The sequence below is a fragment of the Halichoeres trimaculatus genome, unplaced genomic scaffold, assembly GCF_033239565.1.
Source record: "Halichoeres trimaculatus isolate MK-OKI-2021-1 unplaced genomic scaffold, fHalTri1.1 fHalTri1_scaffold_20, whole genome shotgun sequence".
Lineage (NCBI taxonomy): Eukaryota > Metazoa > Chordata > Actinopteri > Labriformes > Labridae > Halichoeres > Halichoeres trimaculatus.
The window spans coordinates 17,479,655-17,501,347 of NW_027437198.1; the positions used below are offsets into that span (position 1 = coordinate 17,479,655).

Sequence of the window (21,693 nt, forward strand, 5' to 3'; positions counted from 1 at the left end):
AGTGTAGGATACGTCCTTTTGTATTGGACCCCGAGTCAGACCCGGATGGTTCTGCAGCTCAGGAGGAAGAAAATCCACCTCGACACAGATCATCTCAGGACGCTTCAGTGTGGTGAGTCAAACCGGTACTGTAACATGTATAGTTTATACGTTTATACTCGGCTCTTGGTGGGTGTATCCCTCGGTGGCGGTTGTGTGACTAACTGACATCACAGAGGAGGAGCTGCTTTATCAGATTACTCCAATAAAAAGAAAGGATCCTCGTGTCATCACAACGGTCAAAATCTCAAAGCCAAATGTCAATGACCTATTTTCAGAGGCATCAAATCTCGTTCTAGGATATCAGAGAAAATACAATATCTCATTTTTCGAAAATTCAGGGGGTGAAAGGTCTTGTTTTCAACTTTATTATTTTATATGTAAGTATTAAATCACGGATCAGCATGATATGTCCCATTTAATGACAACTTTTTAGATAACACACAAGAATCATTTCTTCCTCTCTTCATTTTTCAGCCACCTTGGAGCTGCCTCACAGTTTTATATGTAAATCCCCTCTGTGACCCCAGGGGCTGTTTAGTGTGAAAGGTAAGCACTCAAGCATTTTCCACACTGAGCTGTCTTTGTAACCACTCGTCTGTTTTTCCAAATATCACGGGGAGAATCAGTCACTGTGTTAGCATAATGAGCACGGTTCCCCTCAGAATGCACCTTGTAGGTTTTACGCTGCAGGAGCGCCGCTGTGTTTCCTCCTCCCCTCTGCTGTTGTGGAGACTAAGGCTGGGGCTAAACAGATGGATCAGCTGACACAGAGAGCTGTCCTGAGAGATGACAGATGGAGAGACATGTTCAATTGGTGCTTTGTTTAGTTTCCTGCCACTCGCGTCTTGATAAATTAGGAGCCGGGAGAGGGGACTCCTCTGCAGCGTCGGGAGCAATACAATGATATTGATTTGCTTTTGATGTTTAATGGAGTTTTGTCAGAGAGTAGATGCATGCAGTCGGGGTTGGGGGGGAGTGATGGAATGAAGAAAATAGGGGTTACAAGATGAAAGCGGTATCTTGCTGAATTCGGCTTAATGAACTGAATTTTAATTGCACTGACCAGCCAGCTTTACTAGAAAGTGGGAGAGCGCTCTCACAAAACCTAATTAGTGCACACTGTTGAGAAGAGACGATTACAAAAGGAAAAGGCCAAGGGGAGCTGGACACGCAGCCAAGCTGGGCTGAAGAAATCAGTGATAGTACTGCCTACTGTACCAACAAATACACACACACACATATATTTATTTATATATACAAACCTCCCTTCCCAACAAGCCTATAGAAAGGTGTATTTTTAGTGCATAACCCGATCTCCGAGATGGAGCTCCTGACTCCCTCTCTGCAGGCTGGGGCTGCTGGGCCTCTTTTATTTTAATCCAGACTAAAGTGAGATGAAGAGAGTGGAGCGTGAGTCATCCAGAGATACCTTTGTGTCACTGTAGCTGTGTTCCTCCTCACTATCTCACTTACCTCACTATCTTTGCCTCTATCTATCTGAAATCCTCCACCACCTCTCTGTAATTTCACTTTCCGTCATTTTTAATCCAATCGAGGAGTGAAATGCAGACTAATAAACCGTCTTGGCATGGATTCGTCATACATAAAGCCCCGGCACAAAGATGCTTGGCCGCATATTACTCCAGAATGATGGATAATTACGGCTATAATGTGGTGCAAAAACAAACACTGGGCAGGGAGGAGCAGCAGAGTGAGAAAGCGTACAAGGTTGATTCAGACACGGCAGCGAAACGGTCCATTTAGCTTGATGCTCTGAATTGTCCTGTTATGCATTCATGATGCGGGTAACTAAAAGGGAGCGCACAGGAGAACTGCTCGCCTCTTCTTGGTTTGAGTGTATTGTCCATCATTTTGGCGCTCCTGGCAGCAGGATAGTGAGAGCATGTGATTTTTAAGAGGGCTTCAGTTTAAAGTAAGCTCTAGCAAAACTTAAATGAATACTCACAGTTGGTTTTTACAGCCTAAAAAAATATAAAGTTAGAAAAGACATTAGAGTGAGTCAAAAGAATTCAGCTACGGATTCTCTAAAGCAGGGGTCCTCAAGGTTTTTCAGACCACAGACTTGCTAACTGATGGAGAGACAGAGCAGGGACCCCCTTATATATATGTTTTGTGTTATGTTAAAGATGCAATTAGGAGGCTCTGTTTTAATTGGACTGCCTCGCCACCCTCTGGCCCTGAGTCTCACGCACACTGTCGTGAAGACTTGACTTTCAACATAGGTGTTTGTTTTGGAACAAATTGACTTTGTTTAAGTCAACTTTTTACAGGAGACAAGGTCAGTACAGTTACATAGTGCTGTTGTTAAAAACGTGACAACAAGCAAAAGTAAATTTGTTCTGTACATCAGTAGCTGGCTATATGTGGCGCTACTAGCAGTACTGTGCTAAGACGTATCTGTAGGCTAACGTGACAACAAGCAAACTGTCAGTTCATACAGTGGTTTAGTAGCCATCCTAATGTAACACTACTGACAGCTCGGTGTTGTCCTGGTTATGTCCTGCCAGTCATCTACTAAGCAGAGCTAACGCAACCTCACTCTTCATTTTATTGATAGACTCTCAAATTTGAACAGACCACTGCAGAATAACTGCTGCATGTGTGTTGGAATGGACATTATCACAAACAGTTTAGCCCCTGCGTTAGCCTTTAGCTCAGGCTGTATCACTCTCCTGATGAGCTTTCTTCTGCCCTTCTGTCCTTTTTCTGTCTAACAGGCTTCTGTGTCTACCATCACTACAAAATTAATCACAGAAATCATTTTCAGTAGAGAAAACAGATGTATCTTCTCACTTCCAAACTTTGTCAGCTGGCGTGGTGTCATAGGGATTTAGTTAAGTTAAGACCTAGTTAATCAGTCAAGTCCTGCTCGACCGCGACAAAGCTACAAAATAGCATTTTGAAATAACCTATATTGGCATTGATAATCTCAATTTCAAGTGTTGATTACAGTCAGGCATACTTTTTGAAGATCACTTTGAATCTCCTCACAGCCCCTTTAAACTGGGCTTTGTAACACATAACTGTACTTTGTTAGTGTGCATTGAGTGTTCAGCTGTTCTTGGGAACCTAACAGAGCTAGTATGAATCATGCGACCGTATGATTGACAGGGCAGCGATGGAGGCGGGTCTTCCTCTGTCTTAAGGACCTAGAAGTGAATGCTGAGTGAGCCTGTGTGCAGTTTGAGAAGCTTCTGTGATGTTGAATGTGTTCATCTCTGGCTGAGAGTTAACATCTTAAGCCTTGGTGTATCCATTGATGTGTGTTTAAAGACAATATCATGAATCAAATTTGAAACATTTGGAAATAATTACTTGGAAATACAAAAATTACCTAATCAACAAAAAATGTCATGGACCCCTTGCAATACCTCCATGGACCCCTAGGGGCCTATTGAAGACCTCTGCTCATAAGTGTCTCCAAGATAAAACACTGAAGGAGATTTTATTTTTAAAAATATCAGATTAGCAGCAATGTTTACACTGACACCTATTATTAACTACATATTAATTTTTTATATTAAAGAGCCCACAAAAAGGAGTCATATTATCTCCTTTACCAAGTCAAAAGCTGAGTCTTTTATGTTAGGGTGAACTCTGTTCATGGCAGTAAAAGGGACAATTAGCCACACTGTTCTGTAATTATATTGCCGTTAACCAGGAGAGCCATGTTAGAAAGAGAACAATAAGAAAATCAGTGTGATCATCCTAGATAGCACTTAAATATCATTAGTGCAGAGAAGGCTGGATAATGTGAGTGGATTCATTTGTCCTGAAGCCGCCTCAGGCCGTTGCCTTGCAGCGGGGCAGTGAGTGCGACATGCTCGTCTGATGAGTCAATCTGTGTGTGTCATTCCTACTCGTATGTCATTCAGTACTCTTCCGTCCCTCATACTCTCCTGCTTTTTTTAATCACAGGCACAATGATGTTATGCAGAAAGATGGTTCACCAATTCAAGTGCGGCCTTCCCGTCTCGGCATATTTTCCCTTTTTTTTTTCATCAGCTCGAATTTTTTTCAATATCTGTGCTTCATTGCCAGGTGACCAGCGGTTGCTGGCTAAACCTGTATCCATGCTGTGTTTTTTTTCCCAAGTGAAAGTATTTGCTTTTACTTTATTGCATTAATGTATTTCAGCTTGTAGGTTCAGCTCTTCCTTCTTCTGGCCTCCACTTCTTCCTCTGTCTCTCTCTGTTCTGATGTGTGAGATTAATGTCACACGTTCTATGTGTGAACCAGAGGATAAAGAACCGAAATTTATTCAATCTTTGACTGAATTTAGAAATCAATGACTTAAAGCTCAAAAGCCTGTCTGTCAGGAAGCAGAAGTTCTCTCATCCAAAGGTAGTGAGCATCATTTTATAGTGTGTTGGGGCAGCTGACACTAATAGAATTAACAATTATATATTATCTTGTATCTTATTTATTTATAACCTATTTCTAGAATCTGTTTTTTGTATTTTAAGTTGTTGCTAGTTTCCTGTATTTCCTCGTTAATTGTTTAGGACCGATACACCAAGTCAAATTCCTCGTCTGTATAAATGTACTTTTGTCCATGGTGCTGCAGAAACTGCTCAGCATCATGGACAACACCTCTTACCCCCCACCATGCTACATTTGAAGTCCTGTCAGGGCACCTTCAGTTGTAGACTGAGACCACCAAGGTGCAGAACAAAACGCCACAGGAGGTCTTTTCTACCTGTGGCCATCAGACTCTGCAACTCTCTCCTTTTGTGAGGGAGACACAACAATTAGATGATCAGATAGACTCAGACTAGTGCAATATCAATCAACAATGCAATATTATGTGCAATATTATTATTCCTTTTTTTTTTTTTGTATCACTCATATGCAACAGTTTATTTATTGGTATTTTGTGTCCAACAGTTGTATTCATGTGTAACTTCATCATTATTCAACTTTTTCACTTTTCCATTCACTCTCATTTATTCATCTTAGTGTGTTAAACAACATTTACTGACATTACATTTAACTCCAACATTGTCACTCCAACACTTTGTATTATTTGAACTATTTCATAGACACCTTGCTCTTCTATCTTGTGTTTTGTATCTTATTATCTACTTACTCACTTACAGTCTGTATTTTTTTATTCTTTTTTTTCTTTTCTTACAGTCACTCACTTTGTACTTTGTATTTTGTACTCTGACATCACACTTTCCTTTGGGATTATTAAAGTGGATCTTATCTTATATTATGTAGGACCAATCCCAATTGTCACTCTTACCCCTTCCCCTTCATCTTACCCCTTTATCCTCAAAACAGAGGGGGAAGGGGTGAAAACACATCTCTTAGAAACAGGACACCACTCAATCCTCGCTACGTCATCATCTCTGGCCACTTTCTGGCTATATTGTAGGCAGAGCAACTGTTTATTCACTTCCAAACCAAACAGATTTTTACAAACTGATGATAAACCGATGTTAGATAAGGGTGAGAAATTCCCGGCAAACAGCTTTCAATATGGTGTACTGCATTACGTGAGCAATGAGACAAAACAGAAGCTAGATTGTGTAGTTTCTGAAGACTGTAACTTTCGCTTTTGTAAGGGGTAAGACAAGGGGTAAAATTGGGATCGGCCCTAAATCTTATCTTATCTGTTTTATCTTATCTTGATTTAAAAGGGTATTTAAGTTGATCCATCTTCCTATTACATCCACCACTCTAGATGTGCTACAAATTGACATTCATGTCGACAATGCCCCATGTGTGCACCACCATGCAAATGTTTGCTCAGTTGTGAAGCTTATTTATTGGACAGATGGCAGGAGAAGTCACAGGGAAGCCACTAGCAACACATCAGTGTACATTGAGCATGCATAATAACTTTGAAGTTTGAGTAGCACAAGCTAGTGAATGCTAACAGTTTTTTTTTAACAAAGCTATTGTAACAGTTTGTTGTGTTCTTTTATCTGCCTGCATTGTAGATCTCATTCACTTTCAGAGTGAAGTGTCCCTCGAGAGTTACTGTAGCTGCCGTAAAGCAGCGGTTGTTGTTGTTCACTGTTCTGTTGCTCTACACTGAAAAGTGCTGTGAGCGTCTGTTAGACGATCATTACTTCTTCACATGTGCTCAGTTGAATTCTGATGCACACAGGGGTCTTAAAGAGATTCATATAATCATATGTTGAGAGACTTCTCGAGCAGTAGCCATAGGCTGCTTCTCATTAACATGAAGAAATGAAACATTTAAATGACAGGTTAAAAAAAAAACAGGTAGAGGAGATTTGTTCGACCTTGTCCGTCACAATGATTGACAGCAGAAAAATGTAGCGCTACCTCTGAAGGGCCCAGCAGCTGAAGATACATAACACTTATTTTTACAGGCAGAGAATTGTGTAAACCTTGGGAGCCCTCAGTGCGAGAAAAAAAAAATGATGGGGGGGAAGAAGCTGTGATGGGGAAATGATGTCTGTGCGTCGTGCCTGGAAAAGCAGCCAGGGTCTAGCAGACGGTTGAAAAACGTCAGAGTCTGGGAATATGGGCCGTGAGACTCAGCAGTGTGTCCAAACAGAATGCATGTCTCCCACTCTGTATTTCCCCAGACGCTTTCCATTCCACAAAGAAAAAAAAAAAGCTACAAGCACATGCTTAGACACTGAAGTTCAGCCACAAAAGCATTGCCACTACCAATCACTTAGGTCTAGATTCAACAATACTGTAGCACAAGCCCTGTGCACTGCGGTAAACTCTCACTTTTCCACTGGCAGCGGTAGACGAGTCTCTCATTCAGGGGATGGAAACTGCTGAAAAAGTCAGCGAGAAGAGGGAGAATTCAAGACTTCGAGCCGGCGGTAGGAGCTTCGTGACAGCATGGAAATTATGGTGACACGTAACACTTTACCATTCTGATGAACACATCTTCAGGAGATGTGTCATGCCCTGCGGGGGGCAAAACAGGAGCACTAGACACACACTCACACAAGTCTTTCACATTTCGATCACATGATGTTCCTACACGAGCTCAGTGCAGCAGCCACACTCAATATCTTCCTATACATATTGAAAATACAGAATGGAAACTGAAATAAAGCTCAATAAAACACTGGAAGCTGAGGCTGGTTTGGTTTAATCTCATTACACTGAGAGCCTCAGGCTTCTCTCCCCTATTTATAGCTCCAGAGAGGGAGGAGGGCTGGCCTCCGTGTGCACAACAGCACTGGCTTGTGGAACTAAGGCCCCGAATGGCAGGGGATACGACCAATCACAGACAGGTCTCGCACCAATTTCATGTGACAAATTACACAATTTTCAGTGATCTGTAACGACAACTGCCATCTTTCTTTCCTCTCCGACACATGCGCGTTGCATCTCCTGGCTCATTCCCCTTCTGTTCCTCTCTGCTTTTCTTATCATTGCACCTTCTCCCCAGTGTCTGCTTCCCTTATCCAACCTGTTTGATGCAGAAGCAATTGGCTTTGTGTTTGACACTCCTTCAAAGCAGACGGTTATGATGTGCTGGAAAGCGTCTGATGCTCTTTCTTCTTTTACGGCTGAGATAAAACCGCAACGCTTCAACAGTATTTTCTGGTGCTCAAACTGAGGATTGGTATGGGTGTTGTGAAATGGCTGTTACTCTTCAATATGTGACTCGATGGTGTTCTGTTGCAAGCCTACTGGAAGATAAGAGACACTTGAAAACTTTTATGACTTTTTACAATCAAATGCTGGGACTGCACCAGCAACTTTGCAGGTTCTTAAAGAAGAGTGACAACAGAAAGGAGAAAACTTTGGATAAAGGCTGTACAGGTGCATAAAATATGACATCTAAAAGAAATGAGGCAGAGATTAAGTCAGGCTGTGGGAGAACTCAAACGAAGGTCTCACCAGTGTTAATTTCTTTGCCATTGATGGATATAAAGTACAACTACTGGTCTGTTGCAGTTTCCCCAGTCTCCTCCTGTATTCCATTACAAATCTATCCAAGGCAGGGTATGAATGCAAGATTTTTGTTCAGACCTACAGCTGTGCGGCTGTTACAGATACATAAAATTAGAGTTAGCCTCAACCGTCCAGTCGAGGAACAGTTTTCCATTTGCTTTAAAAGTCCAGACCCAGCTGTAAAAAATAGACATCTAAGACTCCATTACTTCATTTCCATTAGAAATACTGTTATATGCGAAAAACACTTGAAAACTTTCAGAAAATCTGCATTTAGGCTTCATGTGTGAACACAAATAGGCAAACATCTCCTCCCTACTTATCTAAAGACTTTATCCTGGCACTCTCCCAGCGCAAACTCAGCAAAACATAACAGTAAATGACTGTAATAACCCAGCAGGTAATATCCTGGAGATGGGGTGCAGATGGCCTAGTGGTATAGGTATACTGAATGTTTACTAAAAGTTGTTGAATTTTGAATTGTGCAGTGTTAGTTATGGCTATATTATTCAACATGAAAAAAAAAAAAAACTTATTGCACTTAATGGCAACACCCACTGCCAAATTACTTGAAGCACTTTGTCGCACTAACTAAGGTATTCCCTTCTGTCTAAATTCTTGCTTGTGTTGTATGTCGCTTTGGACAAAAGCGTCAGCAAAATGAAATGGTAGAATTGTAGGTCGTCCCCCCCACAAGGTTCTCCCTTGAATGGATGGCCTGTGTTCCTCATGTCATTTTCCACTCTCTCCCTATTTCCTGCTCTATCCACTCTCGTTATCCTCTCTAATTAATGGTTTAAAAAAAACTTAAGGAAAAAAAAAAGAATTGGAAGGAGAAGAAAGAAAAAGAGAAGAAAAAAAGAAAACATTTCCAGGAGTGCATGTGTGAACGGGGCTTCAGACCTCAGCACGTCAACTGAAGCTTGACCAGATGCTTCTTTCGGACTACATCTTATGTGAGTCTCTTTCTCTTTTACAACTTTTTATCTCTTTGTTTGTTTGTTTGTTTGTTTGTTTGTTTGTTTGTTTGTAATGCTTCAATAGTAGCTCCTTACTTGTCCTGACTCTGTGTCTAAAAATAGAGCCTGTCATTTTCTGTACAAATAGTGAAGCCCCTTAAGGCTGATATCTTAATTTGTTATACAGGGTTGTGTAAACAAAACTGATGCAACTTGACTCTGAAAGATTCCTTGTTTTGCTCTGTGTCTGTTAGTGTGTTATTTTGTTAGGTGAAGCAAAAACAGACTAAGAATCTTTGTTTGTTCTTAAATATTTGGCCCATGAAGCTTTTACTGCTAGGATAATGCAAAATGCGCAACAAAATTAGAAATAAGTACATTACAACAAAGAAAAGTAGGATTAAAAAGAAGATATCTCCACTCATTTGCTTCCAAAACAACTGCACACTTTGGCAAGAGTCACATCAATTAAAGGTGCTGCTCATGTGAAATAGTGTCTTTGTCCAAGAAAAATACTACCAACTTCAGCCAGAGGTGTCACTGCACTCAAAGCTGATCATCCTCACAGCACCTTTAACATCAGTGTTATTATATCAGTTTGTGAACTTTAAGTGTGTATTGCAATGAAATATGGCTAGTCTACCCTTTTGCTTCTGATTTGTGTGAAACATCACAAGAAATGTAGATTTAGTATTACTCTTTCATTGCGACGCTGACCTTTAAAGCTAGGATTATGTTTAGTAAGGTCACAGTGACCACTAAACTCAAATCAGTCCATCTCTCAGACCGACTGGACATTTGTGCCCTTTTTCAAGAAGCGTCCTCCAGGCATCCCTGAGATTTCATGTTCAATGGGACAGACTGACAAGAAACAGAGAGCCTCTGGCTGTGGATACCATGTGCGCAGAGGCATAAAAAACATGCAATCTTCAAAAACATCAAGCCCCTGAAAAGTGGAGCATTAAATGAAAATACCACACTCATCCCTCAGGCTAGTCTTTTTTTCCTCCCCTCCTTTGCCCTCCAACAGCCTGAATGTTGATTTTTAATGTGTGAACATGAACATGACCTGCAAGGAACGGGCCCGCTGGTCTGACAAGGCAGGTTATGCTCACACAATGGATGCAGCAGAGGTCAGGAGCAGGGGCAGAGGTTCTTTTACTAATCGAGGAAACAGATTTGTGTATGAGCCTGAACACAACACCTTGGCTGGATATGAATCTTATGCTGCTTCATGAATTATGTACGGCTTAAAGCGCTCCTACAGACCTTGTTGTAGCTATGCTGATTGCCTCTATATTCCTATGTACTCTTGCATTTCTGAATCATTTGCTAGCTGTGACTTTGAGGGAAGGGACAAGGTTAACGCATCCTTAATCACAAGCTACATCCGGTATCAACATATATAAACAGAATCATTGAAGGAGAGGAAGCCAGTAAGCGTATGAATGTGTGCATGCAGAAAATAAAGATGACTTTTCATCAGTTTTGGAAGGATGTTAGTAAAAAGAAGAGATTTTGTGGGATGAATTACCTGCTCTTCTTCTTCTACAGGCTGAACACATTTTCCAAACATTCGCAGAATCTTGAATTATTTATAACCGCTTTGTCATAAAGCCATAAAAAAGCCCTCTTTTGTTCGATCACTCACGCTTTCAAGGGGTGATAAAAATGTAAAAGTACATTTACAAAGTCGTGAATTTACCGTGACATTTCGTGACGCTTTAGTCTTTTATATTGAAATATTCCACTGTGTTTATCTGCCAGCTTTACAAATAAGGATTTTACTCAAAAAGAGGGGGAAAAACTGCAAAGTAGAAAAACGAAAGCTTGTTATAGATTAAACAGTGACTCTGAAGTACAATAAGAGCTGCGTTAACCACAGGGGAAACTCCACCAGGTAAGAGCTAAGCTGTCTTTTTCCACTTGACATAACATTATGAACGCAGGGATTGAACTTGTACTGTGTGGTCGTATCGATTTCTCCCAGGTAAAAGGAGTGGAGAAACACTCCTGAGATATGCTGACACGGCACAAAGCTCCCTCCAACAGTTTAAATGACACAGCAGTTTTGCCAGCTGATCTGCTTTGTACCTCTGAAGTAAGCCCGCTGTGATATATTTAGTGGCAGATTTTGGAAAAGGCCTTTTACTTTTGTTGTTTGGATAGCATCTGAATATTATCTGCTGTTGTTTGCAGCATTTTCCCCCAATTAAACTCACTCAACAACAGCAGAGCTGAGTCAGACCAAGACAGGGGAACAGAAAAATATTCCCCCCCTGTATTTCTGTCTGAGGCGTTCTCCTTGTCTGTCAACGGTTTTTTTTTATTGTTTTGTGCTGTGAATGGAATAAAAATGAAGGTCTGAGTAAAGCTTTGGTAGGGTTTTCGTGTAAAGTGAGGAAGTCACTAACAAGGTAAGTTGCTTCTAACGCCATCTGTCCCACGACTCTCTCATACTCATCCAGTGATGCTGACATTCTGCCAATACTTTGGGCTGAAGAAGCGTCCCAGGGCAGGAGGTGGGAGTGATATTTCAGATGAGTCGTGGCAGCTGAAAGAGCACGCAGCCTTCATCGTTGTGTGTCCAACTGAGCTCGTTCTAACTCCTGATAAGCTCTCCCTCTCTGTCACCTGATGTGCCCTCTGTTTAGTCTGACAGGTATCTCAACCTGACAGGTGTACGCTGTGTGTTCTTTCTGCTCTACTGCGTGTTCATACATGTGTGTGTGTGTGAGAGTGTGTGTGAGTGTTGCGTGCACACACAGCTGACAGAGAGTTTGTCAGTCTCAGTCATTCAGACACATCTGTGTTAAGACAGCAGCCTTAAGCACCTTTCAGCAGAGTTTCACTCTCACTGGTGTCGATATGTGCCGCAGCATCGCTCACAGCTGACTGCTCCTCGACTATACCGTCTCACCCATTTAGATGCAACATGGACACTACATTTCCCATCAAGTGTCTTATTTGTGCGGGAATCTCACAGAAGGAGAATCATATTAGAGTTTCTCAAAGCAGAGGTGTTTGCTGAGAGGTGAAAGACTACCTCTTATTTGGAAATTAAACACACAGCACATTTTGACATTTAGATTCTCCAGAGTGTCAGCAGTGTAGACCTTTTTTGGTTAAGAGTGGGTGACTCCATCACACTTAAAAGGTTTTTCCTTTTAGTTTCCTTTTAGCGCCTATGGGCTTGAAGAATAAATTACTGATACAGATGCAGGAGTGTCTAAAGAAAACAAAACCAGTAAAATTTTATTCTTATTTCACACAGTATGATTTAAGTGTGTCGTTTTATCGCACAGTAAAACTGTTTTCCTTCACACAGACCACTCTTTGATGCACAGGTCTGAGCTGTTTTTTCTTTTTCCAGCCTTGTGATGAAGACGTTTGTGTCTGCTCTGCCCTTGATGTCTGTGATGATTTCAAGAAACGGTTAGAGCATGAAGAATGAAACATTGCGTCATCGTAGAATACCTTTAAGAAAAGGGAGAATATAGGACGAGACGAGGCACAGCGCACATCTCAGTGGTGGGCAGACCATTTCACTGGAGATGTGAGGGTTTGAGATTCAAATACGGCCTCGAGGGGGGAGAGACTCTCTCTGCAAGCCGTCGATGATGTCAGTAGACAAGAGACAACGAGTGGGATGATATGATAGATTAATGACGGATATACTGTGTGCTTACTGCCGCTGTAAGCAAGAACAAGGCCATCAGAGAGATTCTCAGAAACTGCAGGGGGGCAGCAAGACGGGCCACACAATGGAGAGACAAAACGGAGAACAGGGATAGAGATGGAATCAATGCACACCATTCACAAAGGGGTGAAATGAAGCACTGAGAGGGTAGTGGATTAAAAAGGGATAAATGTGGTTATCAGAGACTGTAATTTTTATGGACAAAAGAGGGATTCAAGCGATGTAATTAGATAAGAAGGGATACAAAATGGCCAGCATGAGGACTATTATAATCATGCTGGACATCTTGAAAGAGGCAGTGCAAAATGAAGCAGAGTGGACTGTGGCGAAAATCTCCATGACTGATTCACTGGGGGATGAACACGGTATTATAGTGGAAAAAAAAAGTGAGGAAGCAAGAAAGAGAAAATGTAAGCATGCTGATTGCACCAAACTGGGAGATATCAGTGGGGAACAGGTGGACTTGTTGGACTTTTTTGATACCATGGCTCATTTTGTTTCCTCCAGCTGGGATCCTTGCCCATCCGCACTAGTCAGAAAACAACAAAAACAAATGACTAGTGTATCACCGCTTTAAGAGGATTCAGCGTGAAATTAATTAACATGCAAAGACGCCAAGCAATTCACGAAGTAGAGCGACTGTGCCAAACGTGGTTTCCAGTGGCCTGAGTAAGAGCCTGTGGAGTACCCCGATGAGACACAGTGATGAGCAGAGCACAAATACAAAGAGGGGCCATAAAGGAGAGCCAAACTGGGCACCAATGATTTAAAAAAACAACAAAAAAAAAGAGTTTGGTGTCATTGCTTAAAGACCTCACTGGGATTTTACCTGAGGTCTCATGGATGAGCCAACCAACAGCGAGCACCGTTCCAGTACATGAACTGCCTCCAGATACTAATTAGTGCTGAGAGTGGAGAGAAAGTGAAATGTATTCACAGAAGAGCGCAATCTCTAGCTTAAACAGATGGTTCCACTACACAAATGAGATAAGAGGTCTATTACTTAACGCTATTAAAACACATTTGTTGGGATAATTCCTAAATGCGCTCTGCATGATACTTTGTTCACATCCAGAGTTTAGAAATGTATGATCAACAACAAAATACAGCTGTTGTAATTAACTAGAGCTGGTCCTCATTAGGAGCTAAATTATTATGGCAGCCGGCCAGTCAGGCAGACAAAAGAGCAGCAGCAGCTTACAAATCAGCCCTGGATCCCAGCTTGGGGGAAAAAAAAAGGTGTAAAGAATGCATGAAGTGAAGGTGAGACAGGGAAGGAGGGAGGGAGGTTTGAAACTGTTGCAGAGGACTGAGGTTAAACCAGCAGTACATCACATTTCTCCACCAGAGGTATATTAATATTCACTTTCCCCTTATAAACATACAAGTCAGAATGCACATCCAAAGGGATCTGCTACATACTGTTACATTATGAAGTCAAGCCCATTAAGTGCCTGTAGGCTCTGCCTTTTTTGGGTAAATGAAATCTATTCTACAAATGTACAAAACAAGTAACCATAGCAACAGAGTTGTGGGAAGAGCTGTTACTCGTTCAGTGTCAGTCATTCATTTTCATGTTAGAACTTCCCAGAGCGCATTAAGCATGGGACCTGATGACTGATATGCTCATATTAGCATCCTCTGACAAAAGAGACTAGGGGCGGGAAGAGGAGGCAGACTGACACTCTGAGGAGAAGCTGATTGCCACAAAGACTGCCATTTTGTGGGATAAAACATTGAGACAAAAATAGACAGTCGCAGACAATGATTCTTCAAACAATTATGAGAAACAACACCCAGAATCCCTCCTGTATGCAATCCATCCCTTGACTGGAGACTGTTTCGAGTGTTTTGTTTTCAAAAGCAAGGGAATCAATTACAGTACAGTACACGCTGGTTCCTTTCTTGATCCTATTCTCAAACTATTTCACCGGCCACCCTTGGACAGATTGATCTTTAAATCTCGAGATGAGGTCTTGGCCGGGTCTCCAGTGATTGAATGCTTTGTTTCCTTGACTGACTATAAGGTCATGTGCTGGGTCGATCAGTGCTCAACCAATCCCAGGATAATTAATTTAAAACTGTCCAACAACAAAGTCACTTTATGTTCCCGAGTTAATTAACTCACATTTTCCCTCAACATAATGGCGGTGATGTTTTGAAGGATTAAGATTGTGGTGGTGGAAACTTAAAAAAAAAAACTGCACTTCATATGACATTCAAAGAAAAATAGGAGCTTGTAGGTTCTGAAAGGTGTCATAGAAAATCAGATTCCCTACCCACTAATTCTGTATAAGGATAGACAAATGAAGGAGCTTAACCCAGCTCAAAACACATGCACCCAAACTTCATTTAATACAACAAAAGCCAACTGAGGGTGTTGACCTTTAGTGAGCAAAAACTCAACTGAACAAGTTCCCCTTAGCCTTCTTATATTAACCTCCCTCAGCTGATTGCCACCAGCTGGAGGAAAATCATCACAGGTGTTGCTAATATCCACTGATTGGTGAGGCAACATGAGGACCGGATTTGGATCCCAATAACATGGCAAAAACACATTTATGATTAAAAACTGTGCCTGAATTCACATCTATTAGCGACTTCCAAAACCATCAGATGAAAGTACTCACTTTTAGCCCAAGACCCACCAAGACCCCAGATGAATCAGCGAGCTGTTTTATGTTCTCTGGCAGATATGACAGGCTGCCTTTAGGCACATTTCTGCCCTCTTTGGTGTAGCCAATCACGACCGTTCATCAAAAATGGCCTCACATGGGTTCAATGAGTTCAGCATAATGATCATTCTGAGCAGACTGGTTGATGTATTTTGTAAACAAACAAGATGGCTGCCTACTCTTGTATGGTCTCATACTGCTACAGTAGGTGCAGACTGTGGTTTATCTTGCTGAATTGGTCTTCTCTGAAAAACGTGATTTCTGGATTTCAGCATATATTATAAAGAGACCTGTAGGAATGATGCCTGATAAGTCTCATAAAAGGAGAAAAAGGGAAAGGAAAAAAGGCTATTATAAACAGACCCAAAAGTAAGGCTCTAAAATTTGTGAAAAATCAGGGAGTCATCAATAGAAAAAATTCTTTAAAAAAAACTGAGTTGGGGAATTTTTCTTCAGTTAATCCATTTCTTGAAAATGTTAGCTTTGTCCAGTAAAGTTTTTTTTTTCTTAATTTTTTTTTTTTTTTTCAAAAATAACAAATGGTACAAATATTTGACCCCTTAATCACTAATATCAGGGAAAAATCACCTAAACATGTCCTTCTTGGCCCGTCCTTACAGGGACAGTAGCAGGAAACACACCTTTGATGACATCACTAAGTGGCCTGAAGCTATCCAGGGACCTATGAAACTCAAACAAACGCAACAGAATGAAAATTGATGAAAATGAAAACAGATCATGTTTGGAGATTCTAATCTCTTTCCATGGTATAGCTATAACTTGAATTTGTGGATGCAGCCATTAAATGGATGTGTTTCTGTGCTCATGCAGTGAGTTCAACTACAGAGTAATGTCTGATTTTAATGCAGTGGCAGTTTTATGCAGGGCCTAAACATCACAGCCATCCAGGAATGATTGTCAACTTTGACTCCTCATCTTTTCTTGATCAATATTATTGTCTGTATATGAGGAACTCCTCAAAGTTTTGCAACATTTTTGCTGAGGAATATTCTTCTAAATTGTTAAAAACCCACTGACAGATTCAGCCTCAGTGGAAAGTTATTTAAGACCTTGTGATGTTAATAAAAAAATAATAAATAAGATTTGTACAGCACTTTTTAAAAGTACTCAAAGATCCTTTAGGAAACAGAGATAGGTACATAACACAGATTAAAAAAAAAGAGATGTGATACTACAAGTCAAGTCTTGAAAGCTGTTTTGGAAAGGTGGGTTTTGAACTTATTTTGAAAGAGTTGCAGATCAACCAAATTCATTGGGTGATATTTCTCCAGGTTTTATTTATGGTTTGTGATCCCTGTCCCAAAATCACATAATATATAAAACAACACATTTGCATAAAACTAAAAAAAAACATTTCCAACATTTGAAATGTTGACTTGGCACTATTTCCAATCAAATACAGGATTTAAACAATTTGCACAACTCAAATCGACATTGTGTTACTTGTGTTATATCCCGAGCAACAACAGTTTAAATGTTGGAGTTAGCTGCCTGGCTAAGCAGTCTGCTACCATGTCACACTTTGTTTTATCCATCCTCACCAGGAGATGTTTTTGTCCGTGCCTGTCAGCAATGCTTCTTGAAAATGAAAGCTTAGTAGAGTAATGGCTAATTCGTGTACACATCTGCAAACTGATGTCAAGTTTAATTCTTGCTCAAACTGCTTGAAACCAGTGACTTGGAAGCATTGTGAATGTAAGACGTTCTTTAGGGCAAGTTCTACTTAATGCCTGTCTTTTTTTTCCTCTCAAGATTTGGAGAGTTAATACACCCAGGCATTTAGTGCATGTGCATATGAGCCTCCAGAAAACTCATGAGAGAATATGTGACCACATGTTTAAAGCCTGGAAACTCAGCGAGAAGATGAAGCATCTGATAGGAAGCGTATTTTAACCGGATTTAAAGAGGCTGGAAGTTCAGTTTATACAGGAAGAATGAAAATAATAAGAGAACAGAAATCCCTCTGGCCTCCTGCTGATAAGAAGACAGATCAAACAAGGCCTGTGGCAATCCATACAGGCTAGAGGTCAGACACTAACCTGTATACAGCCCACTCCACACACTCATACTCACAATACACACACGGCACTACACCATGAACGCATGACACATATTTATCCACCAGCCTTCATTCCTCCTAACACCCTCCTTCCTGACCAGTGTGTGGCTGAAACATCCTAAGATCGTACACATCATCTCATGGGTGTGCTGAGCTACACACACATGAACACTCACACACACACACACACACACATAGTGTGAGCCAGCTCGGTTTGCTCACAGAACTGAGCCTGTCGGAATGAAATTATCTCTCCCTCACTTTCTCTCTGCCCTCTCATGGTTTGCCGCCCACAGAAAGAGAAGGGCAGGCAGAGCCAGTCCCAATACACTGAAGCTTGGACTGCCTCAGAGCGTGTCCGGAGGACTCAAAAACAAATCAGCCCTTCCTCCAGTCAGCTGGAGTTGGCCCTTCTCCCAGGGGCCTGCCGGGGAGGCCGTCTGTGGCATAAAAAAAATGTAAGACAGAAAACAAATAATAACAGGAGAAAAGAAAAAAACAGAATCTCATCAGATCCTGCAGGACCTCGGTTTACTCTCAGCAGCGTTATTAGTCGAATAATCACCCTGGTTAATGTGTTGCTCATTGGGACGAAGCCCTTTTGGGATGTACTGGTGGCTGGAAGGTGGTGAAGGCCATCTGAGGGAGACAGAATGTGAACTATCTCTTTGGCGTGTTGGAGTCTGAGGAGAACTTTGGGTTCCTCAAAGGACCAGATGGAAGAGGGTGAAGTAAAATTTATTGCTGTGATTACCACACAGAAACCAACTCTTTCACAACAGCAAACTTGACTCCCGTTTAATTCTTATGACATTCTCAAGATGCCCTGCTTTTGATTCAAAGTGAAAGATAACCAGGTGCGGCATTTACGTGTCTCCTCAAGAGGATAAATGGAGCCATTGTTGAGTAATCGTATCAAAATTGTTTCGTTCCATGACTCACTTAATGAAATGCCTTTAATCTAATCTGCATGATTAACATGCATGGTGTAATTTAATTAAAGTGCTGGAAGAGTTGTGAGCTGGTGGATTTTAAGCTTCATAGAATTCTGCCATGTTGGTCTCCACTTTAAGCCACCCTCCTCTTTCTAATGCAGTGATTTTTTTTCCACTGACCACAGAGCTGTGGATGCCACTAAGAGACTGTCAGACACTTGATAACTGTGTCACGTAGGAAGGTTTGAAAAATCTATACAGCATCTTCCTTTTCAAGCAGGCTCAAGGGTCAGAGGTCAACACAACACCCTAAAAAAGAGGGCACATGTGTGACAGAAGGGGTAAACGCGATCCTCAGTCCACTGGGCCAAAAGCCTCACTCTGCAAACAATCTGATATGAGTTGAGTGCGCATGAACGCAATATCTCGGTGCTTCACGCTCGAACGCACCCAATAGACCTTTGGTGCCATTAAAACCACTTGCCTTGCGTCTCTTATCAACTGCGTGGAACATGTGGACCCTCTGCAAAATGTTACTGGTATTTGCAGAAGCTGCTCCTGCTTCGAGTGGGCGGACTGGTTTGCGCTTCATACCCATCTGACACAGTCTATCCAAAGACGCATAACGCATCAGCACCGAAAACCCACGCGTCCCGCCTCCCGGTAAAAAGCGCTTCATTTCAGTTAACCCTTCAGGCACACTGCGTTATTACGCACTCATTAAAATGCACCCCTCCTCCCTCCCCGTTTACGCATATGCCTTGTGGGCTGTCATGGGCTATTATTGGGATGTTTGGAATGCATACGGCTCTCGCCTACCGTTTATTCCCGACACAATTTCCAATGGATGTGTTTGTGGTCCCGTGGAAGGAGGATGGCCAGGACATCCGAGACTTCTTCAGCCCTGGTCTGTCGCTCGTATCCACGGCGTCGGAGCGCTCCATGTGCCGGTGGTGATGCCGGTCGGTGTCGGAGTAGCCCCGGTGTTTGATTTTGATCGGGGTCCGGGGTTGCCTCCAGAGATGCTGCGGAGGCTTCAGAGTCGCCTGTCCTTCCCGGGGAACCGGGAGCGACAGTGAGAGGCTCTTCTTCGAGCATGGTGGTGGTTCCATCATAGTGCAAAAATGATAAAAAATAAAGATCCCCCTCTTCACTTATTAATTAAATGCTATGGCTGTGTTCATTTACTTTAAGCGAAAAACGTCTCATGTCCCTCTCTGCCACTTGATCTCTGCGCGAACAAATCAAAGTGACCAAGTCCAGCACAGCGCAGATCTGAATCCTGTTTTCTCAAACACATGAAAAACAGTCACAGTGATAATCTTAGAAGTTCTCCAAAAATGTTAATCTCATTGTTTTCTGTGGTTATCGGTTTTAGTTTAGCCCAGAATCTCCGCTCTGCTGTGATCCTCACCAGTCCTGGCTCTTGGTGGTGAGACACCGGTCCTGCTGCTGCCCCTGAAGTTTGACGCCTCGTCGCCCATAGCGCACAACCGGATGACTGTATTTATTCTGGAGAATTTATTGCTTTTTATCAGCCACTTATTGCAGAGACACACAGATCGCCGGCGCTGGCTTCAATGTGTGTGTGTGAGTGTGTGTGTGTGTGTGTGGTGCTGTGGGATTATTGCTGCCCGGATTTCTTTCAGCTGAGCTGAAATTTCCAAGCAATTTCCATAAAAGTACTCCAGTCTATCACGGCTCATGTGGAGCTACGGCATCCCTGCGCGCGCGCACACACAGAAGAAGTCTCCTGTAATTCCTCCATGGAGATTTCTGATCCAGTGATTTTCATCAGTTGTGAGAACAGACTCAATAAGCATCCCTTCTCAATAAATCTGGATGATGTGATGAATGGTTGGACATGTCCAGAAGCCACATGCGATCCCTTTGTTCCGTGCAGTCCAGGGTTTTCTTCTTGTTTTCTCAGAATGCATCATAAAGAGACATAAACTGACCATGTAGTCATCCTGTTCAGTGTGGGCCGTTATCTTCCCATCCTCATATTTGCTGGAGTTCGACGACAAACATTGGCTTCACCACAGCGCTCTTTCTCTCCCCTCCCTCCCTTCTTCATCTTCTCTCCCTCTCTCTCTCAAGTCCAGTCTATGTGGTGGTTGGTTGGTTGTTGTTCTCTTCGGTGATTTGTCAGCACTGGAGGGTTTTTGAACCTTTTATGCACTCATCCATTATGTTTTGCCCCATGCCTGGGTTCACTGCTGCATTTCTTTGACAGAGAACAAACTGCTCAAATGATGTCAGCTGAAGACGAGGCTTATGAGATCAGGCATGACATCTAAAATGCTGCTGTTGATCTTTTTTTTCTTACTTTGCAGCAAAAAATTGTCACATTAACTTAGCGGACCACATGTTCCTCCTGTCGCGTCTGGTTCCTTTCAGTCCAGTCCTCTTCTGGTGTCCCTGCTGCCTGAGTCCTTTGACAAGGTGTAAAACTAAAAAACTATCGGGTTACTTTGGGGAGAGGGAACATTGCAAGGTAAAAGGCTTTATTCCCATCAGGACCACCACAGCTAATGGTGCTGTAAAGCACTCAGAGAGAATGTACCTGACAGGTGACTTTGGGCAGCAACTGACTGACCTCTGTGAAGCTTAACTTTAGAGCTTTATAGTAAAAAAAAAAGGAAAAAAGAAACTGTCATATGATGACAAAACACATTCCACTCTACGTGTTAATGAATTGAGTTGAGATCACACTCGTCGTCTGCTGCTGAATCTCATTTACTGTTGTTAGTGTACATGAAATATCTGACAGCCATCTCGATGCCTCAGGGGCTGCTGTTTTTGTGTTCCTGCACCATGCATTCAGTAATGGCACTAATACTGTTGTGATTGATGCAAACAACGACTAAGTGACAGATGTTAGTGATGCTGCCTCTATCATTTGTGTCAGACTGAATTATTAGGGAAGTCTCATGTGGATTCTGTTGACAGAACTAGAAGTTTAAGAAACAAACATTCTTTAAACCAGTGGTTCTCAAAGTGGGGTCCCAGGACTCTCAGGGATCTACAAACCATAGCTTTGGGGTCCAAAAATAATTTTAAAAAGATTGTAAAAGTGTATATCATTGAAAAAGCATGTCAATAAACTGGGATCTCTTGCTCCAATGAAATTAGGTATTAGTCAGGTGACATAACACTTCATAGTTCGCAACAAAAAATTAAACAAAAAACTTTAAATGAAAAACACCTTGGTGCAGTGGCATGCACAGACTTTTTAATAGACAGAAAGAAAAGGAACATACATATGTTTTTGCCACCCAAAAGGGCAGTTTATCAAACTTTAACCACCCTAGAGGGCAGTTTAGTTGGTTTTGCCAATCAGGAGGACTCTTCAGTGCACATTCTGGCTGCCTCGAGG

At 41.9% G+C, this 21,693-nt stretch overlaps 1 protein-coding gene across 1 annotated transcript in view; it reads right to left on the reverse strand.

The window, feature by feature from the left end:
* The window catches only part of pde4a (phosphodiesterase 4A, cAMP-specific), a 66,091-nt gene extending 45,752 nt beyond the window's left edge, over nt 1–20,339 (reverse strand). The window contains exon 1 of the mRNA XM_074696198.1: nt 19,134–20,339. Within this exon, the coding sequence (XP_074552299.1) occupies nt 19,134–19,429 (296 nt within the window). The 5' untranslated portion in view covers nt 19,430–20,339. The remainder of the gene's footprint in view (nt 1–19,133) is intronic.
* Nucleotides 20,340–21,693: the final 1,354 nt, after the last annotated feature.